The sequence below is a fragment of the Gouania willdenowi genome, chromosome 11 (assembly GCF_900634775.1).
Source record: "Gouania willdenowi chromosome 11, fGouWil2.1, whole genome shotgun sequence".
In the NCBI taxonomy this organism is placed as follows: Eukaryota; Metazoa; Chordata; class Actinopteri; order Blenniiformes; family Gobiesocidae; genus Gouania; species Gouania willdenowi.
Window position 1 is genome coordinate 11,225,852 of NC_041054.1, and position 20,807 is coordinate 11,246,658.

Below are 20,807 nucleotides of genomic sequence, written 5' to 3' on the forward strand. Positions count from 1 at the left end.
TACACACTAATTCTTATAATTCTTTATTCAGTTTTAATGAATGTTGACCACCAAACCAACTAAGGATAATAAAACTACACTAAGTATCTTTGTCTGGAAAGGCACAGTGGCTTTATTACCACTGAGGTTAAGGAGGCCATATTCAGCATTATCTTCATTAGATTTGCTTCTTCTTTTTTTTTTTTCCCAACCCATTCCCAGCACCCATGATCCTCTCTGTGGAAAATGATCACGACTTCTGCTCTATCGTGTAACTGAACAAAAAGCTACGGTCTTCCATGATATCAGACATCAGTGTGTTGAGGTTTTTTTTGAGTGATTTCCATTCAATTTTCTATGGGTTCAGGTTTGAAATTAGAGCTGCAACTAACAATTATTTTTAGTCATATAATCATGATTAGTCTAGTTGACTTGTCATGATTATTTTTATGTTTTGAAGCACATATTTTGGACTGCTTTTTAAGCACGCCTGTGAAAGTGTCCCTGTTGTACTATGGCAACATGTTTTACAGAGAGGAATTAAAAAAAATGACATAAAACATGTCTTTGTAATGTAGTTGTTATATTTAAAACAGAAAATGTAATTGAAATCACAATAAAATCATGAGTGAATTGAATATCACAAACTTAAAGTGTAAGTTGTCTTTAACAAAGTAATAGTAGTAAACAAAGAGTGTAAATCAGTAACTTTAAAAAGCTGAAGCTAACCTTGTGGAGGTAATGATGTTTAAACCAATTACATAGTTTTTTTTACTTTAATGAAGTCCATAAAATGAAATAATAAATAGCATCTTGTTTCATAGAATCCTTACAAGTTAGGAAATGTCTAATGTTATCCAAATCACATAGGTGATAATAAATGAAAGAGGTTTTTAGCAATAATTTACAAGCTTAAACGACGCGTCGATGATAAAAAATTTTACATTGTTTTTGTAGTCGACATTCTCGATTATGTCGATTAATCATTGCAGCCTTATTTGAAATTAGGGGTGTGAAAAAATATCGATTTCACGATATATCGCAATTTTTTTGTGTGCCGATTTTAAATAGTTTTGACTCAATTTGTCCTCTGAATGAACAATATCTTCTGATGAACATATACAGCAACTTGATTTTTCATCTCTACGTTTAATTTTGATTGGGTAGAATATCGCAATATATTGTGATAATATTGTATAGTAACCCAAGTAGTGTGATACATATTGTATTGCAACATCCTTGCCAATACTCACCCTGTTTGAAATCAAGCATCACGTTTAATTTTCTAGTTTCAATAAGAAATGCTGCCGCTATTGACTAGCCACATGCTAAGTGCTACCTCTACTGGAAATTAAAGAGAAAAGATAAAGGAGACTGGATGGCACTTACGTTATTATTGAATCATTCTTTAACTAGACAATTCAAGTAAAAGACGTTCCTTCTATGTTTTCTGTGTTTGAACAGGCGTTCCGAAGATGAAGTGGACATGGACAAGGTCACGGCTGCCATGGTGCTCACAAGTCTTTCCACCAGCCCGCTTGTAAGGAGTCCACCCGTCAAAGTCAGCGGTGAGAACCCTTTAAAAGCCTCCTTGTCAATTAGCACATGTGCTAACACACTTAAAACAATATATCTGGGTAACTAATGCAATTGTGATGTCTACATCAAATAAACAAATAAATAAAACTTAATTTGCAAATTCACAGGCCTGAAAACTAAAGCAAACCTGCCCGAGCTTTGGGAGAACATGCAAACGCCATGTTTGGTTGTAAGAGACCAGAATTCCCAGAGAACAGTAAAAGGTAATAACTTGTTTGATGAAGAAATAAATATCAAATTGACTTCATAGGCAGTGCCTCATGTCTACTGTGGATCACACTGTCCATTAACCCTTTAGTCACCGTAAAATGTATAAGATTTAATCCATAATTTCATGCGTCAGGCCTGGGCAATATATTGAGATTTCTATTTTGGCAATATAGAAAATTACAATATCACCTACAATGATATGTTTTTATTTTATTTTGTATTAAAATAAGCTATAAAATATTTTGTCATTCAGGAGTCGCTGCTTTCACTTCTTTTCATAACATGAAAAGCACAGGTAGATGATTTGGGTGCGTTCCTAACTAACTCGGACCTTACCCTAAACAAGCCACACTACAGACCTCACTCACACGTGCTGTCCCTTAGAAGAGAAAAAGCCAAAAGTGGCACATATTTTGCAGCTGTTTGTTAATAAATGTGCCATTCCGGTAAGACTTTGAGTTAAAAAAATCGAGATTTATAGCGTATATTGTCATTTTGAGAAAAATAACCGAGATAGGAGTTTTGGTCCATATCGTCCAACTCTACCATGCGTTAGTGTTTATTTTCTCTCTGAGCTGTTGATTCATGAATGCATGTGGAAGCATGTCTACCGCCTGCTGTGCTACAAGATTGGCTTCTCATCGAACCCTGAAGAATCCACTGAAAAGCCGTGTGAGCCTGAACTTCTGCTATTTAGCACGGTGGCAGAAATCCAAAGTTCCCCTGACACTGCCATCATATGAGCAATGCATTCATACAACAAATACAGACATGCAGCCAAGCATTTGCATAAAAACAAGCATCATCACAGGCCAACATACTTATACAGCCAAATAAACATATACAATATAAATGCATGCACAAAGGAGGAAAGATCACACACATTGTGCATTTTCATCAGAGCATTCAGTAGATTGTTGTACATGCTGCACCCTTTGAGAGCAGCTGGTGACTCCTTTGATATTCTGCCAGAACATAGTTGGAAAAATGAATACTTTACCTCCTAAATAGCATACTTTAATAACATTTGTCCTTAGCTGTTTGTTTTATGGACGAAAATAGTACAAAGGCCACTTCCTCCTTTATTTGAACTCTGTGCAAGGAAATAGAAACAGACGTCAGCAAAGAGAAAAGAAGACAAAGATTAAGACGTCCTTTGTAAAAGCTTTTCAAAATAACCGCGTCTTTTATCTGAAACCAACACAAGGCTTTGAAAGTTGCTCCGTGGATCCACAAAAGTAGCCTTGATTCTCTTGTGTCGCACTGATGAGAAGTGCTGAGTTGTTCCTCAGTGACTACAGATCAAACAAAGATGACAAATGAAATGAAATGTGAAATCCTGCCCTTGTCTTGTATTCATCTTACTTTCTCCTATCACCTCCATCCTTTCAGAGGGTCTCAGCGGTTCATGGAAGGACAATGGCTCGGTCGGACCCTTCACGCCGTCCAGCAACAGCTCGTCGTGCGGCTACTGGAGCTGGTCGGCTCCCAGCGATCAGTCCAATCCCTCCACGCCTTCCCCTCCACTCTCTGCAGACAGCTTCAAACCTTTCCGTGTGCCCAGTTTGGGCGGCGTGGGCTCCGGCTCTGCAGGGCCTGAGGACCCCAGCCTGGAGGAGCAGGATGGAAGCAGTCTGCTTTTTGATGAGCCCATTCCTCGCAAGCGCAAGGTAAACATGACTCAGCACTGTCTTTCATTAACAGGTAGATGTTAGGGCTGCACGATTCTAGTCAAAATCATGATTATTGTGCATCAATATTATAATCACAATTATTTATCATGTTAGGAAGAAATCTGTGTTTTTATTACACTACTTTTAAACAAACAGTATGTGTATAGTTTACAGTGTAAAATGAAGCTTTAAATAAGAATTATGCTAAAAAAAGTTAAAAATTAACCTAAGAAGTTAAAATGTTCCAAAGACTAACAGAATAAATACATGATTACAGAGTGCAAAGCTAGTATTTTAAATATTACCGATAATAATAATAGTAATAATAATAATAATAATGAATTTTATTTATAATACCGATGATCACGATTAAAATTCAATTAATTGTGCACCCTACTAGTAGATTTAGGGTATACATATATATGTATGTCAGAGTGACTGCCCTCTATGGGTTGAAACCAGGGTATTACATTTGATTTTTGCTATTGACGGAGAACAAAATCATGTGACTTTTCGGACCATCTGCTTCACAAACAAGCACTGTTAGCCCCGCCCCTTTTATAAAAACTAGCACTTATGGGCTCTACAATCTGTGGTGAGTAGGTTGGATTGAGAGAGGAGTGAATAGAGACGTATATTGAGTAGGGATGTAACGATTCACTCAACTCCCGATACGATTCGATTCACGATACTGGGTTCACGATAATACAATTCTCTCACGATTTATTTTACAAAATGAGACTGTAGACAAATTTTTTTTTTGGGAAAAAAACTAGAAAATATGGTACTATTTTACTTTTATTTTTCATTGTCAAAAGAATTCCTTGATAAACTATTCAAAACAATGCTATTTAACTAAAAATAAATCTTGAATTAAATAAATGAAGGAATAATACAAATGAAAATGAAGCCGATTAATTTAAATTCTGGTTCTATAATAAACAATGCAAAACTGCATAATAGTTATTTTTCTTTTTAAAAGTGCAACTGAAAATGTATTTTGTGCCTTAACAATTGGACTTTTAAAAAAAAAAAAAAAAAAAAAAACGTGATTGCAATGATTTACATCATATTTGTTTGGACCAGCAGAGGGCGCTGGTAACACAGTGGTCGGTTGGCATGCAGATATTTTGCAGTGAAGAAGAGAAGCTATGCTAGCAGACAGAGCTAATAGAAAAACGTGACTTTTACAGATATTCAAGTAATATTACAGATATTCTTTCGGTGCTTAAGGGGTAATGAATCATTTATTAACATATTTAAGAGTAGAAGGCAGCCAGAAAGAAAGTATTAGCAGACTCCGCCCGCCGCCTACACTTATGGATAGCGCCCTCTGCTGGTTAAAAAAAGTTCTGTGATTCAATTTTCAGAAAATCGATATCAACCGTGATACCTATGAATCGATATTTAACTGCCTTACGATTAATCGTTACATCCCTAATATTGAGTAATGAGTAGCTAGTTAACATAGTATAGATTGTTCATTGGAGATTTTATATGGTGTGTCTTGGGTGTGATTCTATGCATTCAGGGTCCCTAGGAAACCGGCCAGACAAGATGTCAAAAGAGGACATGTCTGAAATGTCTTTAAAATGCTGCAACATAAGCAGGAGCTGCTTAATTCCTTTTTTTTTTGTTGCATGAACCACCAAGGCTTAGGATGTAGTGTAGACACCGACTGATTGGCTGAGAGGGATATGAGATAGGAAAGGACACACAGCCAAATTGCTCTGGTTGTGCTGTCCAGATGCCTTGACCACACACGCACGCACGCACGCACGCACGCACACACACACACACACACACACACACACACACACACACACACACACACACACACACACACACACACACACACAGTTTCTCCCTTACTTCTCACTTGAGCTCATCTCATTCTTACACTGCTGACAGCTCATCCCATCCACAGCTTCCCTGTCACCATTAGTTTTATATATATATGTATACTGCACAGTCCTTCTCCTTATCAGTGCTACATCACTCGCCTGTTTGTTGGTTTCATCCATCTCCTTTCTCCCCCACTTCTTGCCCCGCTCTGCTGTTTTCATCCCTGTGCGCCGGTGACCTCCCCAGACATTTGACCTTCATTATTACTTCTCAGGCTTTACATGCACTCACTACATTACAGCAGTGATGACGTTATTCCTGCCACAGCAAACAGGAACATAGCACAGGCCTCACGTTGCCTCCTTTCAATCAGTAGAGAAGAAGGAGAGGGAGACATTATAGGAAAATATAAAAGTAGGATACAAGGAAAACCATTCCTCAAAAAGCTTGGAGCTGTATATGCTACCTTTGTTTAATATGGCATGAAAATACCAACATTGCTAGTGCATAAATAATTATCTCAGCAATACAATACCATGTAACACTTCTGTTTAACCAGAATTCTTAATTTATTTAAAAAAATTTTAATACAAAACTCCCACACAGTCAGTAATTCACAAAATAAGCTTTGTTGCAGAAGGCACAGTTGACTGTTATGTACATGCAAATTATAAACGGGAGATAATATAAAAAAAACCGAAAAAAACTCTCATCAAAATGAAATGACCTCCTCTTACAATAGTGTGACAGACAGGCCTACGAAAGCATTTATTGTGGCTCAGAGTGGGAGGCCAAGAGGGTGCAGTGGAAGCTGGCAGGGCTGGAAAACAATATTGAGTCTCTATGAGAAACCCATAGTGTAATAATTAAAAGGAGAAAGATGGAAGATACAGGCTCCACAAAGCGAGGGCCACAAACATGTGTTTGTTTGATCAAAGGGCCACATTATCAATATTAATATCAGCATTTAGAATATTTACCAATCAGAGCATTATCACATGGAACAACAAAGAGTTTTATAGTCATTTTGTATGTTTTTTTGTCCTTCTGTTTATGTTTGTTGTTGTCTTGGTGTTGCTTGTTATAAGGCATTTTGTGCATTTGTTGTCCTTTTGTGTCATTTTCCTGAAAAATGTATGTTTTTTTTTTTTTTTTTTTGGAGTAATTTTTGTGTATTTCTGATGTCGTTTTGCTTGTTTGTTAGTACTGTAAGTTTGCGGAGTCATTTTTTGTGTGCATTTACTTTTTGTTTTCTGTAATTTTGTATATTTTTTTTAGTCATTTTGTGTATTTTTGAGTATTATCTGTGTTTTTATTGTCTATTACTGTATTTTCTTGCAATGATGTAAATCTTTGTATTTTTTATGTATTTTTGTTTTGTGTATTTTTCTGTCATTTTGTACTTTTACTTTGGGGGCCGCATAAAATTTGACTGCGGGCTTACAACTCCTCTCCCGGGTTGGGCCTTTCTAAACTACAGTGAAATAGAGTCAAAACAGAAAACTTACCCAAAATACAAAGATTATACAACATTCTCGCACTTACACACACACACAGCTATTTACAAATGGGAACAATTTTGGTTTTCTTTCAGCCAAGACTTAAGCCTAAAGGTGGATTCATTAGCTAAACTTATAGCTGGTAGTCGACTGAGCCCATTAGACCCAGAGCACTGAATGTTTTTATTATTGTTGTTGTTGTAGTTGTGGATTGATTGATTCACCCCATTATTATGAATGAAACTACAGGCCTCCACTGTGTACTATCTGAGTATTGATCAGTTTGTGTTGTCGTTCAGTCACCTGAGGAGCTGATGGCTAATTAAGCTGTGGGTTGTTGATCCAGCCCTCATAGAAACACACAATCTGTGTTGTTTATTTGTAATTTAACAGGGTTCCCGCGAATCCTTAATAATCCATGAATCTAAAAATAAGGCCTTAATTGTCATTAAAATGTCTCAAATCAATGTTTCAAAAGTCCTAAATTTTAACACATAAGTATGATTTTTTGATTATTAACATTCTTTTTTTTTTTAAATGTATAATGTACCGTAACATTGCGCATCACGACAGCTGCATCAACTACAAAACAGTGATATGTTTGCAGCAGGAAATGTAAATTTAACGAAAATAGCCTGTCCAATGTAGATTTTTCATAATGGTTTTTCTTTTTTCTTTTTTAATGTTGTGGTTTTATAGATTTCTGGCTATTGTTATAGTAATCTTGTGTGTTTTTGGAGTGATTTGGATCATTTTAGTGTGTTTTATTTGTGTATTTTACTGTCATTTTGTGTGTTTTCTTTGGGGGCTGCCAGTTGTACGTCTGCACTAGACACTAGAAAAAGTTGACCTTAACCTTATGTAATTGATGTGGCATTTTTTTTTACTGTGAAGTTAGTCTTAAATTTAATATGAAATCACATTAAAAAGTCTTGAATTTAATTAGATTAAAGCTGTAGGAACCGTGTCTAAAGACTTGCATCGTGCAGAGTTGAAACACTCCCTGTTTTAGTGTTTGGTTTTTGTTGCAAGTGTAGTGTCTGTGACTCACTGATCTGTCGTGTGTTTCCCCTGCAGAACTCGATGAAAGTGATGTTCAAGTGCCTGTGGAAGAACTGTGGCAAAGTGCTGAGCACGGCTGCTGGCATTCAGAGACACATCCGCACCATCCACCTGGGGTGAGACAGACACACCGACGCACCAAACATCCCCCAGCCTCGCTGTCAGAGCAGCAGATTAATGCTTTATGGATTAGCAGCACAGCAGTGATGATTGGGGGGGGGGGGTGTGGACAGGTGATGGGAAAATGAGTGAGGCGGTAAACAATCCCATACAATGAAATGTATATTTATTCTGACATTGAAGTGGATATTGACTGCACGGGATCATGTGTGCTTCCATGACCCTATTTAAATCAGTTTTCAATGTTAAGACATGTCTGTTATTGCTTGGGTCAGGGTTGGGGTCAGTTGCAGATTTGATCATTTGATAATTAATTACAATCATGGCATAATTAGAATTGTAATTTAAAAAATTTTGTTGCTGTCGGAATTGTAATTGAGTTTAGATAAATGACTTTGTAATTGTAATTGCCATGAAAATTCTATAAAAATTGTCAATTATAATTTAATGCAAAACTGGGGAACCATGTTACATTTCTAGATACAGTTCTACACATATGTAGCTAATAATTATTATTAAAATATGTTTCATATCAAGCTTTCCCACATTTTACCATTGAAAAAAAAATGAAATCTAGTTGTATACTGACACAAAAGAGGGTCAGATGTCCACACCAAAAATATTAAAACCATTATTTTCATTGCTTAGGAAGCCTAACAATAGATAGGAAATAAATTAGATAATATATATTTGTTTTTAGTGTATTTCACAGCTGATTTAGGACCGTTATCATTAGAGATGCTAAATGCTAAAGCTAACACAAGAGGAAGGTTAACTTTTATTGGGTTATTTATTTCAGGCTCCGTGATTGAGAACATAATTGTAATTGACTTACTGAGGATAAAAAAATAATTGTAATTTAATTGTAATTGGAAAAAAAAATGCTGGTCACTGTAATTGTAATTGAACATGGGTAATTAAAAATGTAATTGTAACTGAAAAGTGTAATTGTCGGCATGTCTTGGTGCTGTAATGGTTCTTCCAGGCGTAACTGTGACTCAGACTGCAGTGATGGTGAGGAGGATTTCTACTACACTGAGATCAAACTCAACACAGACTCGGTGGCTGACGGGCTCAACAGTTTGTTGCCCGCGTCGCCCTCCGTCCTCTCTCCGACGCTTCCGTCCCCGTCTCCGCTCCCGTCCCTCGGCCACCCGCCGGACCCCCACAGAGCCTCGGACCCAAAGGAGCCCCACGCGGGTGGCGCCACCCCCCTCAGCCGCTCCGCACCCAGCGCCCTCTACCTCGTCCACACAGACCACGCCTACCAGGTCAACACACTCAACACCTTACATGTGCCCCAATGATTATGAACAACACAACAATGTCACTTGTCAACACCAGGCTCGATAGCGGCGCGGCGGCGCTAACAGTTGGGGGTTCATCAATATACGGCTGCTGGATTCAATAAACAATTACTAACATAAAATTGCTATTCACACATTTTTAGGATCAATAATTCAGTAGAAATATTGATGTTCATGCCAGAAAGTCTGAGCAGTTTCTTTCATCTTGGGATAGATACCCATACTTTCAGGCAAGGTTGGGGTCAATTATAATTGTCATCAGGTAATCGATAATGAATTACAATTATGATGTAGTTCTAATTGCAATTATAATTGAGTTCCAGATAATTGGCTTTGTAATTGTAATTGGCATGAAAATGTAATAAAATGCAAAACTGTGGAACCATGTTACAGTTCTATGGCTTACACATACATAGTTAACGTTTATTAAAATAAGTTTCTTATCAAGTTTACCTACGACCTTACAGTTCTCTTGATCATTTTACCATTAAAAAATGTATATAAATCGAGGGGTATAATGACAGAAAAAAGGCTGGAACACCCACACCAATAATATTAAAACCTATATTTTCAGGAATAAGGAAGACTAACATTGTAACCAAGAGATGAGAAATAAATTGGATGATAGATAATATTTATTTGTGTATTTTACAGCTGATTTAAGACATGGGTCAAAACTGACTTCTGCTAACAGAAAGCTAACACAAGAGGAAGGTTAAGTTTTATAGGGTTATTTATTAAAGGCTTAGTAATTGTGATTAATTGTAATTGAACTGTGGTAACTGAGAATGTAATTGTAATTTACTTTCAGGGAGAAAATGATCATTTTAATTATAATTGTAATTGTAAAAAAATGTCAGTTACTGTAATCATAATTGAGTTGTAATTGAACATGGATAATTGTAATTGAAAAATGTAACCCATACTTTCAGGCCACGGCTCCAGTGTCGATTCCGTCCAGTAACAGCAGTAACTCGCCAGGCTCCGCCTCCACCAGCTTCACTCCCACCAACAGCTCCAGCTTTAGCATCTCCTGGCAGTCCCCGCCCGTCACCTTCACTGGGAACGCAGTAAGAGAGGCTGGAACACACTTTAACACACTTTGTGTCCTTCATGTTCACACTTCGGTATTTCCTCTGCAGGTGTCGCCAAGTAAAAGCCAAGGATTTGGTGAACAGCGCTCTCAGACCATTGCAGTACTTTCATCCCCTCCCAGAGCTACCACCGCCCTCAGGTACCAGTGGCTCATAGAAAAAGAAATGATCCCCGAGATATCAGCATCATCTTTTCATGAATATACTCTTTTTTTTTTTTTTTAAATGTAATAACGTGTTGTCTCAGTAGTTTAACACAGTGGTTCCCAACGACTAAGGCTGCAACGTTTAGTCGACATAATCGATAACTTTGACTACAAAAATTAGTCGATGCAGATTTTATAGCATCGTCGCGTCATTTAATCTTGTAAATAATAACAAAGGATAAAAACCGGCGCGTGGCCACTTCCTGGTGCAGGTCCTTACATGAACTGCGAGGGGCAGGTCCACTCCCACTTTACCGTTTCAATGCTGGAAAATGGCAGACCAAAGTGTTGAAGAAGCCTGAAAGCTTCCACCTAAAGTTTCTAAAGTGTGGGAACATTTCAGCGAAGATAAAACAACAAAATAAGTTAGATGTAAACTATGTGAGGTACAACTGGCTTTCCATGGTAAGCGCTAGCACCCCGCAGCTGCTGTTCTACGTTCTTCATGTCCAGCGAAAGGTGAGATCATAAGTCACGTTGATATCTCAAGAATCTTTTAATTGTAATCACATGCAGATTTATTCATTAGCCAACAAACTATGATTGAAATAGTTATTACGTTTGTTTAGTGCTTATCTGTCATAAAACTACGGAAGAAGCTAGCTACGTTAGCAAACGCTAGTTCAGTTTTGTTTATTCATAATTTGCTTCACTAAACCTGCTTTGAATTAAAACACCTTGTTTTCTGCTTTTACTAGCATTAATTATGAATAGTAAAATGCTTTCATCTGCCATCAATTGTGTAATTTTTTATATAATATTGATAAATGATTAGATTTTTCTTAACTTGTAGGTAATCTGATCATTTGTAATATGTATACTTTTTTTTTTTTTTTTTTTACAAAGTGTTTCCACTATGATTAGTTGTTCACATGCACTTTGTATTGTTTAATTAAATTATTTTTTTTATTGTGATCACAATTTCTCATGTTGAAAATACAACTATTATGAAAGCATTATTTTTGTCCTGTCATTGTTTTATTTCCTTTCTGTATAAAATGGTGTCAGAGTACAACAGGTTCACTTTCACAGGTGTGACGATTTAAGCCGGTGGTTTAAATTAGTGATCCAAAAATATGTGCTTCAAAACAAAAACAATAATTGTGATTAGTCAACTGATCGAAAAAAAAATGATTGATAGATTAGTCGACTAATCAAAAAATAATTGTTAGTTGCAGCTCTAGTCGTGACCCCATTTTGATATCACAAATTTCCGGTGAAATTATTAGATATTTCAGGCGACCCCACATGGGGTCACGACCTCAAGGTTGACAAACACTGGTTTAACCAGTCTCAAGGTTCTCAGAATAAATAACTCCAACAGGTATGTTTTATGTAAAACCAGGCCCAAGTCTGAGACTGAAGATGAAAATACAAAAATCAATCATCAGTGAATTTGATGAAACCAAATAACACGTCTTCTGTTTTCTCTCCTCTTCAGTCGGAAGGTACGTGGCGAGGGAAAGAAGTGCCGTAAGGTGTACGGGATGGAGAACCGCGACATGTGGTGCACGGCGTGCCGCTGGAAAAAAGCCTGCCAGCGATTCACCGACTGACCTGAGCGACGGCGTTCACTGAAGTCACGTTTGTACCACCAGATGAAACCAGAACCGTCTTTGCATGCTTTTGGTTTCTCTTCAGCTCCAAACCTCCAGCGTAGCTCTGACACCCGCACAGCTTCACAGAACCCGTTCCAGATATGGAAGCGACACACGAAAACGGCAGAACTCGCCTTTTTTTTGTTATTTTTTTTTTTTAACATTGCCGTCCAGAATTCCCAGTTACTGCCGCGTCATTCCACGTCTTTTCCCAGTTTTTGGGGAAACCCCAGTGCAGCTAAACCGTGTACAAACAGATTTAAAGATTTCTGTTGAGTCCAGTGGTGCATCTTTCTATGTTTTGTACAGCTTTGATTTTTAAAAGAAGATGAAACCTAAGGAACATGCCTGGGAAAAGAGCAAAAAAAAAGTCCAAAAGCTATTTTATGTGTTTTGTCATAAGACTAATTAATAACTTTTGTTTATTTTTATCCAAAAGAAGAACGAGCCTCTTTGTTGAACTCTTACTATAAAAAAAAGCATGGCAGTCAAACTCGCAGCTTTTTCTTCTTTCTTCCTTCAACTTTGGTCGTTTGTTTCTGGATCACGTTCACCACCTGCTCCACATCACACCTCTGAGGGAATGTAGGACTGACACTGTGACGGATAAAAAGGCAGGAAGGACAATGAGAGGTTAATGATCAATGCAAAAAGTAGATGGAACTTATTACACACTTTAAACAGCAACACAACGACGGAAATCCTCACACAATCAAAGCAGGGGAACATTTTTCTTTGCTTTTTTTTTTTTTTATCAGGGATGTTTCTCTACAGAACGCAGCAACCATCCATATGCAGCTCTATCTCAACAACTTCTCCGTCTTTCAACCAAAAAACTCCATCTCTTCTTCTTCTTCTTCTTCTTGTTCAGCGTGGTTCTGCTTTGATGTTACCGTGCCATGTTTCGTGTCAACAATGTTTATATTTTGGTAAAACCAAGACTGTTAACGTCGCTGTGTACGAACCCCTCTGAGTGAAACGAAAGCACTTCTTTACCACAAACCAAGAAACGAACAGCCCTCTCCTCCTTTTTTGTCCAAACAACTTTTCCTTTTTCCCCCAAAGGGAACAAAAATGACTGTGTTTACATTTGTTCACACTTTGGTGATATCTCAACCAACGGAGGAGGACTGAATACCAAAATTGAGGCACTTATAATGTATGTGAGTGAACGAGTAGTTGACAATGAAAGGTTAGCAAAAGTTAAATGTTTCCACTCTGCACTGAGGTTGTTAGGCAGGGGGGGCGATGAGCACTTATTTAGTTCCCTTGTTTGTTTGTTTTTGTTTTTTTTTACGTGCACTACACACTCTTCTTGGAGGACCTCAGCAAAAACGCTGATTTTCTGACAATGACCTGCTTTTCTAACGTTATCCTCCGCTGTCTGATTGGAGCAGCTCTGATGACATCACTGTGGTGCTTTTTTGGAGACGGCCAATCATGTCCAAATGTTGTTACCTTGGTTACTAAAAGAGAAGCGAAGGAGAGTGTTTGTTTATTTTTTTATTTGTTGTTGTGGCTCTGACTTGTTTAACTTTTTGTCTTCTAGAACATTTTTTTGGAGCTTCTGCTTGGCTGTGAATGTCTGAATTTGATTGGTTGGCTGAAAAAAACCCCCAGAAGTCAGTGTTCTCGTAAGCTAGCTAGCGTCTTTTTTTTTTTTAAGTAAGAAGACAGGTCACATGACTGTCTTCAAACCAATAGACTGGCAGCTAGTGTTTCTCAATCTGTAACCATAGCAACATCTCTTAAGTGCTGCCATATTTGGAGCAATCAGTAGTGGGCGCCTGTTTCATTGCTTTCTTCCATTCACTCTGATGTGTTTCAGTGTTTTTTTATGTTGTGTGTATGTGTATGTATATATATTTCTATATATATGAGCATCAGCTGTTTTCTCTTTGGTTTTTGCTCACACGTCAAGGTCTTTTTTTTTAACTTCTGTTCAACCTGTTTAGCTTCTTTTGATAGATGTTTTTTTTTTTTTTTAAGTTGATTAACTTACCCCTAAAACAGATTTGTTACCATCTCAGCGTATTATCAAACATAAATCTATATTGTTATCCAGAAAACAGTTGTTTTTTTTTTCTTCTTCTTCTTTTTATATCTAAGATATGTATATATACACATCTCTATATAAACACAAATCTATACATCTTTTTTTATTTGTTCTCATGTTCTGCTTGTTGATGGGAACTCCCAGCCTGACTCCACACACACACACACTCTGCTCATTCTGCTCGGTATAATTGAACGTTTCCTTTGCTGTGGGTAAAAACCCACTGGTGGTTTGTGAGGGTGAAGCAGCCTAAGGGCAGTATGTGTTCCAAACTCCTCCAGGGATTTATATAGTTACCTATCCCAGGCCAGGCTGGTGCTGTGTTTGCGCACGGAGCGTCTTCCACCACTAGTGTTTGGATCTATCACATGAATCTGCAGCAGTCCACAGACAAATCCAAACAGGAACTCTCAGACTTTTTAAAAATAAAATAAAAATGATTTACAATTTTTGTATTCTATCACTTTTGTTTCATAACGGTTAGACGCTTCATTTCCCACTCACTCATTACGATGAAAGAGTTAAAGTCACTTTTCTAAAATGCTGCTCAAAAGATTTCCTCCATTGGCTAATTTCCCACATGTCAAACTCAAGTTCCCCTTTGTTGTAATTCTGAATCCTTTGTCCACCTGCAACATTTTGCTCAGAATACTATGAAAAACAACTATACAGCAAAATGATGGAATGAATGAGTGATAACACACATTTTAAAGAATCTCATTTTGTAAATAAGTGGAAAGAAACGGTATTTTTTGGGACCGTAACCCCATTTTGATATTAAGAATTTCTGGCAACTCCAAAGAATTCGTTTTTGAACAAGTTGAGCATTTTAGTCGAATTAGATTCATATTTCACAAAGTGAAAGTATAGAAATAATACACAAATTCAATGAAACATTAGCAGCTCTCACATTTTCCCCCATGCTTGTCACATGATGGAAGTCAATTTTTTATCTCAAATTCCCAAAATCGTGCAATTTTCTTCAAATTATTCCTAAAAATGTCCCCAAATTACTGAAAGTAAAGATCCTGCAGGGACTGAAATATGAGTCTTATTGCTTTGATATCATCAGTGCCGCACATATTTTATCATCTATTTATACATGGAAGTGCAAATTACAGCACAATAATGATTAAATTACTCTTTTTCTGTGGTCCGTCTGTGGCCCCTGAACTAAAATGAGTTCGACACCGTTGGACTAGTTGAAATATATCATTCTTAGGGTGTAGTTTAAAGGACATTTGTCCAGCAGAGACTGTATTGGGTTTGTTTTTGGTCTGTTGCTATGACAACACTACGGTCCCATTTCAGAGGTGCTGCCAAGGTGGGATTTGTGCAAACCTTCCATTCTGGTGCTTTTAACTGAGTTTAAGAAGGAGTGAGCAGTGTGTGCCCTGTGTTCATATCAGTTCCACTCTGTACACATTGTTGTTCAACATGAAAATAAAAAAAAAAAAAAAACAGCCTGAATCAAGTGTCCAGACACAACGTTGGTAGTGGAGCTGTTCTCTTTCTCCTTGGTCATCTTTATATTTCTCTTTACACAAACACATTCACAAGCACAGGATTTAAAGTCAGCTCATGATAACACACCTGAGACAGTATCGTATATGCTAAATAACCTATAAGTATCAGGTGATGATATTGCCTCAGGTAACAGATTTAAACCGTGTACGTCAACTCAAGTTTTTTGTGTATTGAATGCAAATAGTATATAAAAAAAAGCATTGTATTACTTTCCTGTATTATACCAACAGGGTTTTTTAATAAGCATCGCTAATGATTAAGCTAGAAGCAAGCCATTCTGACATATATGGTATACAGGTAGTTCACAAAATTAATTTTCACCAAATTTTGTCAGATTTATTTTTGCCTTGTTTCAAGTGACTGTGTAAGCATCTGGATCAAAAATCACTGCACATTTTTCCCATTTTCAGGAATAGTGTTTGAACTGTTGTGATGTTCTTATCCATTTAGTATAAACACAGGGAGAGACTATTAATGACCATACTTACCTTTATATCCTTCAAATTTGTGACATCTGTGAACGTTGCGCAACCTATGCATGACGTTATATTGGCAACATATTTGGTACAGATGTTCAAAATGGCAATTGGAACAAGGAAAAATGCCATCTGGCAAAATTTGGGAAACATATTGTGAACCACCTTAATATAGGGTTTAGTGAGTGTTGTGATGGAGTCAAATAGAGCAGGAAACATGGTCAAAGAAAAACGTTGAGGATCACAATGCAAGATTTGCACCAGATGTAGCGATTATTTGCCTTTTTGTAACTTTTGTGGTCAATCTGGCAGACAAACACGCATCACATCATTTCATCTCCCTAATGCTACCAAAATAGCATTTAATTAACCATCGTCCCCTTCACACGACTCTGACGTCCTCAGCGTTCTGGACAGAAACAAGCCCCACAATCCAAACAAAAGGCTGCTCCTGTTTCACCAAAAAAAAAAAAAAAAAAAAAAACAAATGCTCATGCTTATGAGGACCCTTCTGCCTTTGATTTGTCATCCAGATCCAGCAGCAGCAGCAGAGACTGGTCCAGCTTTTGTTCTGTGGAGTGTTTACGCTACCATTCCTCCTGCTGCTGCCGCTCCATAAAGGGCTGAGCGTTCAGCTGTGATTCATCGTCTGAATAAAATCAGATCATTCTGCATAGGGAAGGATAATAAAGCGCTCCTGAGTTACGAGGACCTTCTCCTTTTATGTGCACCCTCACACACGTGTCCAGTGTAGTGATGGCTGTGGCAGCACCAGTTCATGTGCCGACAGCTTTATAACGACTCGTGCTTTATGTCCGCGATCCTCGGTGAGATCTATATACAGTATTTCATACACGACAAGGCTTGTTTGTGACAAGATGCTGACACCTAATATTCCTCACGTATCAGTGGATATGAGCATCAGCCAGGGGTGGACTGGGACAAGAATTCAACCCTGGCGTTTTCAGTCCAGATCAGTCCACTACATTATCAGAGACACCATGGAGAAGCTGTTATTAAGTCAGTGGTTCTCAACATGTGGCTCTTATGTCTTCATTTTAATTCTTATTCCCCCAAAAATCCTGAAAAGTGGGAAACGTTTTAATCCCTTTTTATCTTTTTCCTTTGGCCATTTTGTAACATCCTTTGTCCCATTTTTTTTCGGACTTTAGCTACTGTACCTTTTGCCTATAAATATCCCTTTTTTTCCTATTTTTTGTTCTTTTTGACACTTTTTTGTCCGTTCTTTAATTTTGTTTGGCCACTTTTCATCCAAATAAGCTAACTTTTGCCCAATGAATACCACTTGTTTTCGTTCTTCGCTACCTTTTGCACTATTGTTTGCCACATTTTGCCCATTAAAGCTACCCTTTGCCATAACATACCACCTGGTAACTCTTTATTCGCCCATTTTTTGGCCACTCTTGAGTGCTTTTGGTCCATTTTAGTCACTTTTCAATCTTTTCTTGCCACTTTTGGACCATTTTTGGCCACGGCCCACCGGGACGATACCTGGTATGTCAGATGGCCAGTCCACCCCTGGCCTCAGTGTATAGATGAAGCTACACAACAGTATTATTAAGCTAGCGTATCAGTGTGTCCATGTGCTGCCGTCTTTTGTTCATCCTGTCTTTGAGTTGAAGTGAAAAGCAACAGGTTGTGCCTTTAATCGGGATGCCACGCCCCCTCCTCGCTGCCTCACCTTTGGCAGTAGGTGGCGCTCTGCGGGGGGGGTCAGGCTCTGAGGTGACCTCAGCTTGGGCCTCATATGACCTCTGAGCAGAAACCAGGACACGAGTTCGAGTTTTATGCAACTCAGCTGGGCTGTTGTTGGTTAAAAGGAGGAGGAGGCCCGTCATTCACTCAGGAATGTGAGTGGGGAGGACAGTACGAGGGTGTGTGTGTGTGTGTGTGTTGAGGGGGATGTTGTTCCTCCTGAGGATCAAAGATAAAAGAGAAATCTTTTCATTTCTGCGTTCCCTTAATCTGCCTCCCTCTCATTCCGGAGGAGAAAACGAGTCTTGAATGTGCCTTGATGAGTTTCCGGGTTGGACCTGTGCTGTAGAAAGCCTGCAGCTGTCGATGGAGGAATGTTTCTGGTGCTGGTTATAGTCTGACTTCTGCTTTTTCTGATAAGGATTCAGAGTTTTGCATCTGGAGTTTGGCGTCCAGAACCGAGTGACTTTTATAATCGTTGTCGGAACTGCAATCTAATTATTCCTGTTTCGTGTGTTTTATCTTCTTTCTTTGTTTTCCCCAAACCCGACTCCTCCCCCCTCACCCTTTTATACAAGGGCTTGTGCATAACTGTAAGTCCACGTGAAGATTTGTGGTTTTGGTGCAAAACTAAACGTGTTTGGGAAATCAAGGACGCCTCGTTTCGAGAGCGGCCTAAGAAACAGCAGGTGAGACGATCCATTTTTAGCTTGGAGCTGCTAACAGGTTTTCATCAGCACCTGAAAAAAAAAAGGGCATCACTTCCATTTACAGTGTAAAACCAAGTTAATAAATCTGTTTCCACATTCAGGATTGTTAAAACTCCAAACGAGCCCAAACTCCATGTGACTTTTCACTTAGCAGCTCTTTTAAACTGGATCCTCCCATTGGCTGTTTCATTGTTTCATCTAATAAGCCTCCAATAGACCTCAAGTACTCAAAGACTGTCGTACTGGATTTTTACACTCTTTTTCTAACACAGTACACACACTCTTCTCTCCTCTGGTATAGCTGTATTTTTTAATCTGCATGTGCATGCAAATGAGGAGCTAATGGGAGGTTTTGTTTCAATGTGTGTTGCAAAGGAGGGTCGAGAGCAGCCAGGAACAACCAAAACACTTGCTGCAGTTTCTGGTGCTAAAAATGGTAAAGAAGAAGAAGAAGTGCCCCAAACTACTGTAGTTTGTAACAGCTTGTGTTTGACTCCATCTCATGAACTTCTAGGTTTAGGGTGAAGGAACTAATCAAGTGTTGAGGTTTTTTTTTTTATTCCGACAGGAAATGTGCTTTGATCAAACATGTTTTGACTTTGATCTCCTGACAGTCGAAACATGTCAGAAGATCAAAGTCAATTTCCTGAAAAAGTTAAAGAAAACCTTAACATATTATTAAAAAAGGAGACAAAATGAACTTGCTGGAATTATTGAAACTAATGGAGGCTCCGATGTAATAGTTCCTGAGTTTTATTTTGTCTTTTTCAGGAAATTGACTTTGATCTCCTGACAGTCGAAACATGTCAGAAGATCAAAGTCAATTTCCTGAAAAAGTTAAAGAAAACCCTAACATATTATTAAAAAAGGAGACAAAATGAACTTGCTGGAATTATTGAAACTAATGGAGGCTCCGATGTAATAGTTCCTGAGTTTTATTTTGTCTTCTTTTTGAATAGTATGTTAAGTTGAGGTTTTGTTTATTCAGACAAGGTTTTTCAAGAAGCATCAAAGCCGATCAGCAGAACTTCTCTGACGAAGACTGGCAGTTGAAAGTCTAAACACGTTAGGAGGTAAGAAATTCCTGAAAAACTTTGTCCGAATAAACAAAACCTCATCTTAACACAATGAAGACTCCATTCCTCCAGAATGAGCGGTTTAACCACAGAGCTCCAAAAAAAAAAAAAAAGAAAAACAGCGAACATGTGACATTTCAAACTTAATCATGCTTCGTCCATGGCTGCTCTCCACCCTGACCAGCGTGTGACACAGAAAACAAACCGCGTTTTGTAACCTTCCGAAGCCTCAAAGTGTAAATGTTTTCTATGTTGTTTTCAAACGGAAGATGCAACACATTTTCACTTCTCCAGTTGTGTTATGTGTGTTGTGCTGCACAGTTTTTGCTGTTGAAATGTTTCATTAACACTTAATGAGCTGAGGAGGTTTGTGTTTGCCGGCTTGGCTAAAGTTAGTGGGAGTGGATTTAAAAACAACAGAAATGACCTTCAGAAAAGCCAAGAATTGCTTTTTTAGATCGTCACCACAGCTCAGTTTATCAGTGATGATAAACCCCCAGACTTCAGTTTAATCTTTCACAATATGGGTCATTACAAATCCAACATAATTCATTATTAATACAGTGTTAACTTTGACAGCAAATTTATTTTTAGTCATTTTCTTTTCTATTTTGACTAAATGCAACTTAGTTTTATTAATAATATCTTTATTTTATACTGTACAATGCTTTTTCAAAAATAAAAACCACACACACACTTTACAATGAAAGTACAGATAATAAAAAGAAAAGATTATAGGTAATAATGAAAGTTTAAAGAGCTCTTAGTCTAAATTTAGTCATCTGGAATATTTCAGTTATAGTCTACATTTAGTCGACTAAAACATTAGATTATATTACTATTCATCAACCTCAAATTGGATTGTATTAATATTTGTAAATACACACATCGATCTATAAACGCATCTATCTATACATCTGTAAACACAATCATCTTACTTGCTATTGGATGATCATACACACAGTGAAAGCCAAGCCCATCCCCATTGTCAGATTGCACCAATGCGTCTTTAGCTGCTCAACATATGTTCCTGTAGCTTTAGCCTTCATCTAAT

General features: G+C 37.8%; 1 protein-coding gene across 2 annotated transcripts in view; it reads left to right on the forward strand.

The window, feature by feature from the left end:
- The window catches only part of znf704 (zinc finger protein 704), a 44,566-nt gene extending 32,216 nt beyond the window's left edge, over nucleotides 1-12,350 (forward strand). The window contains exons 3-10 of one of the 2 annotated variants that reach the window (XM_028461951.1): nucleotides 1,444-1,547; nucleotides 1,686-1,781; nucleotides 3,181-3,458; nucleotides 7,883-7,983; nucleotides 8,973-9,258; nucleotides 10,227-10,364; nucleotides 10,437-10,528; nucleotides 12,036-12,350. In XM_028461951.1, the coding sequence (XP_028317752.1) occupies nucleotides 1,444-1,547; nucleotides 1,686-1,781; nucleotides 3,181-3,458; nucleotides 7,883-7,983; nucleotides 8,973-9,258; nucleotides 10,227-10,364; nucleotides 10,437-10,528; nucleotides 12,036-12,150 (1,210 nt within the window). In that variant the 3' untranslated portion in view covers nucleotides 12,151-12,350. The remainder of the gene's footprint in view (nucleotides 1-1,443; nucleotides 1,548-1,685; nucleotides 1,782-3,180; nucleotides 3,459-7,882; nucleotides 7,984-8,972; nucleotides 9,259-10,226; nucleotides 10,365-10,436; nucleotides 10,529-12,035) is intronic. The other variant, XM_028461952.1, reaches the window with a different exon arrangement.
- Nucleotides 12,351-20,807: the final 8,457 nt, after the last annotated feature.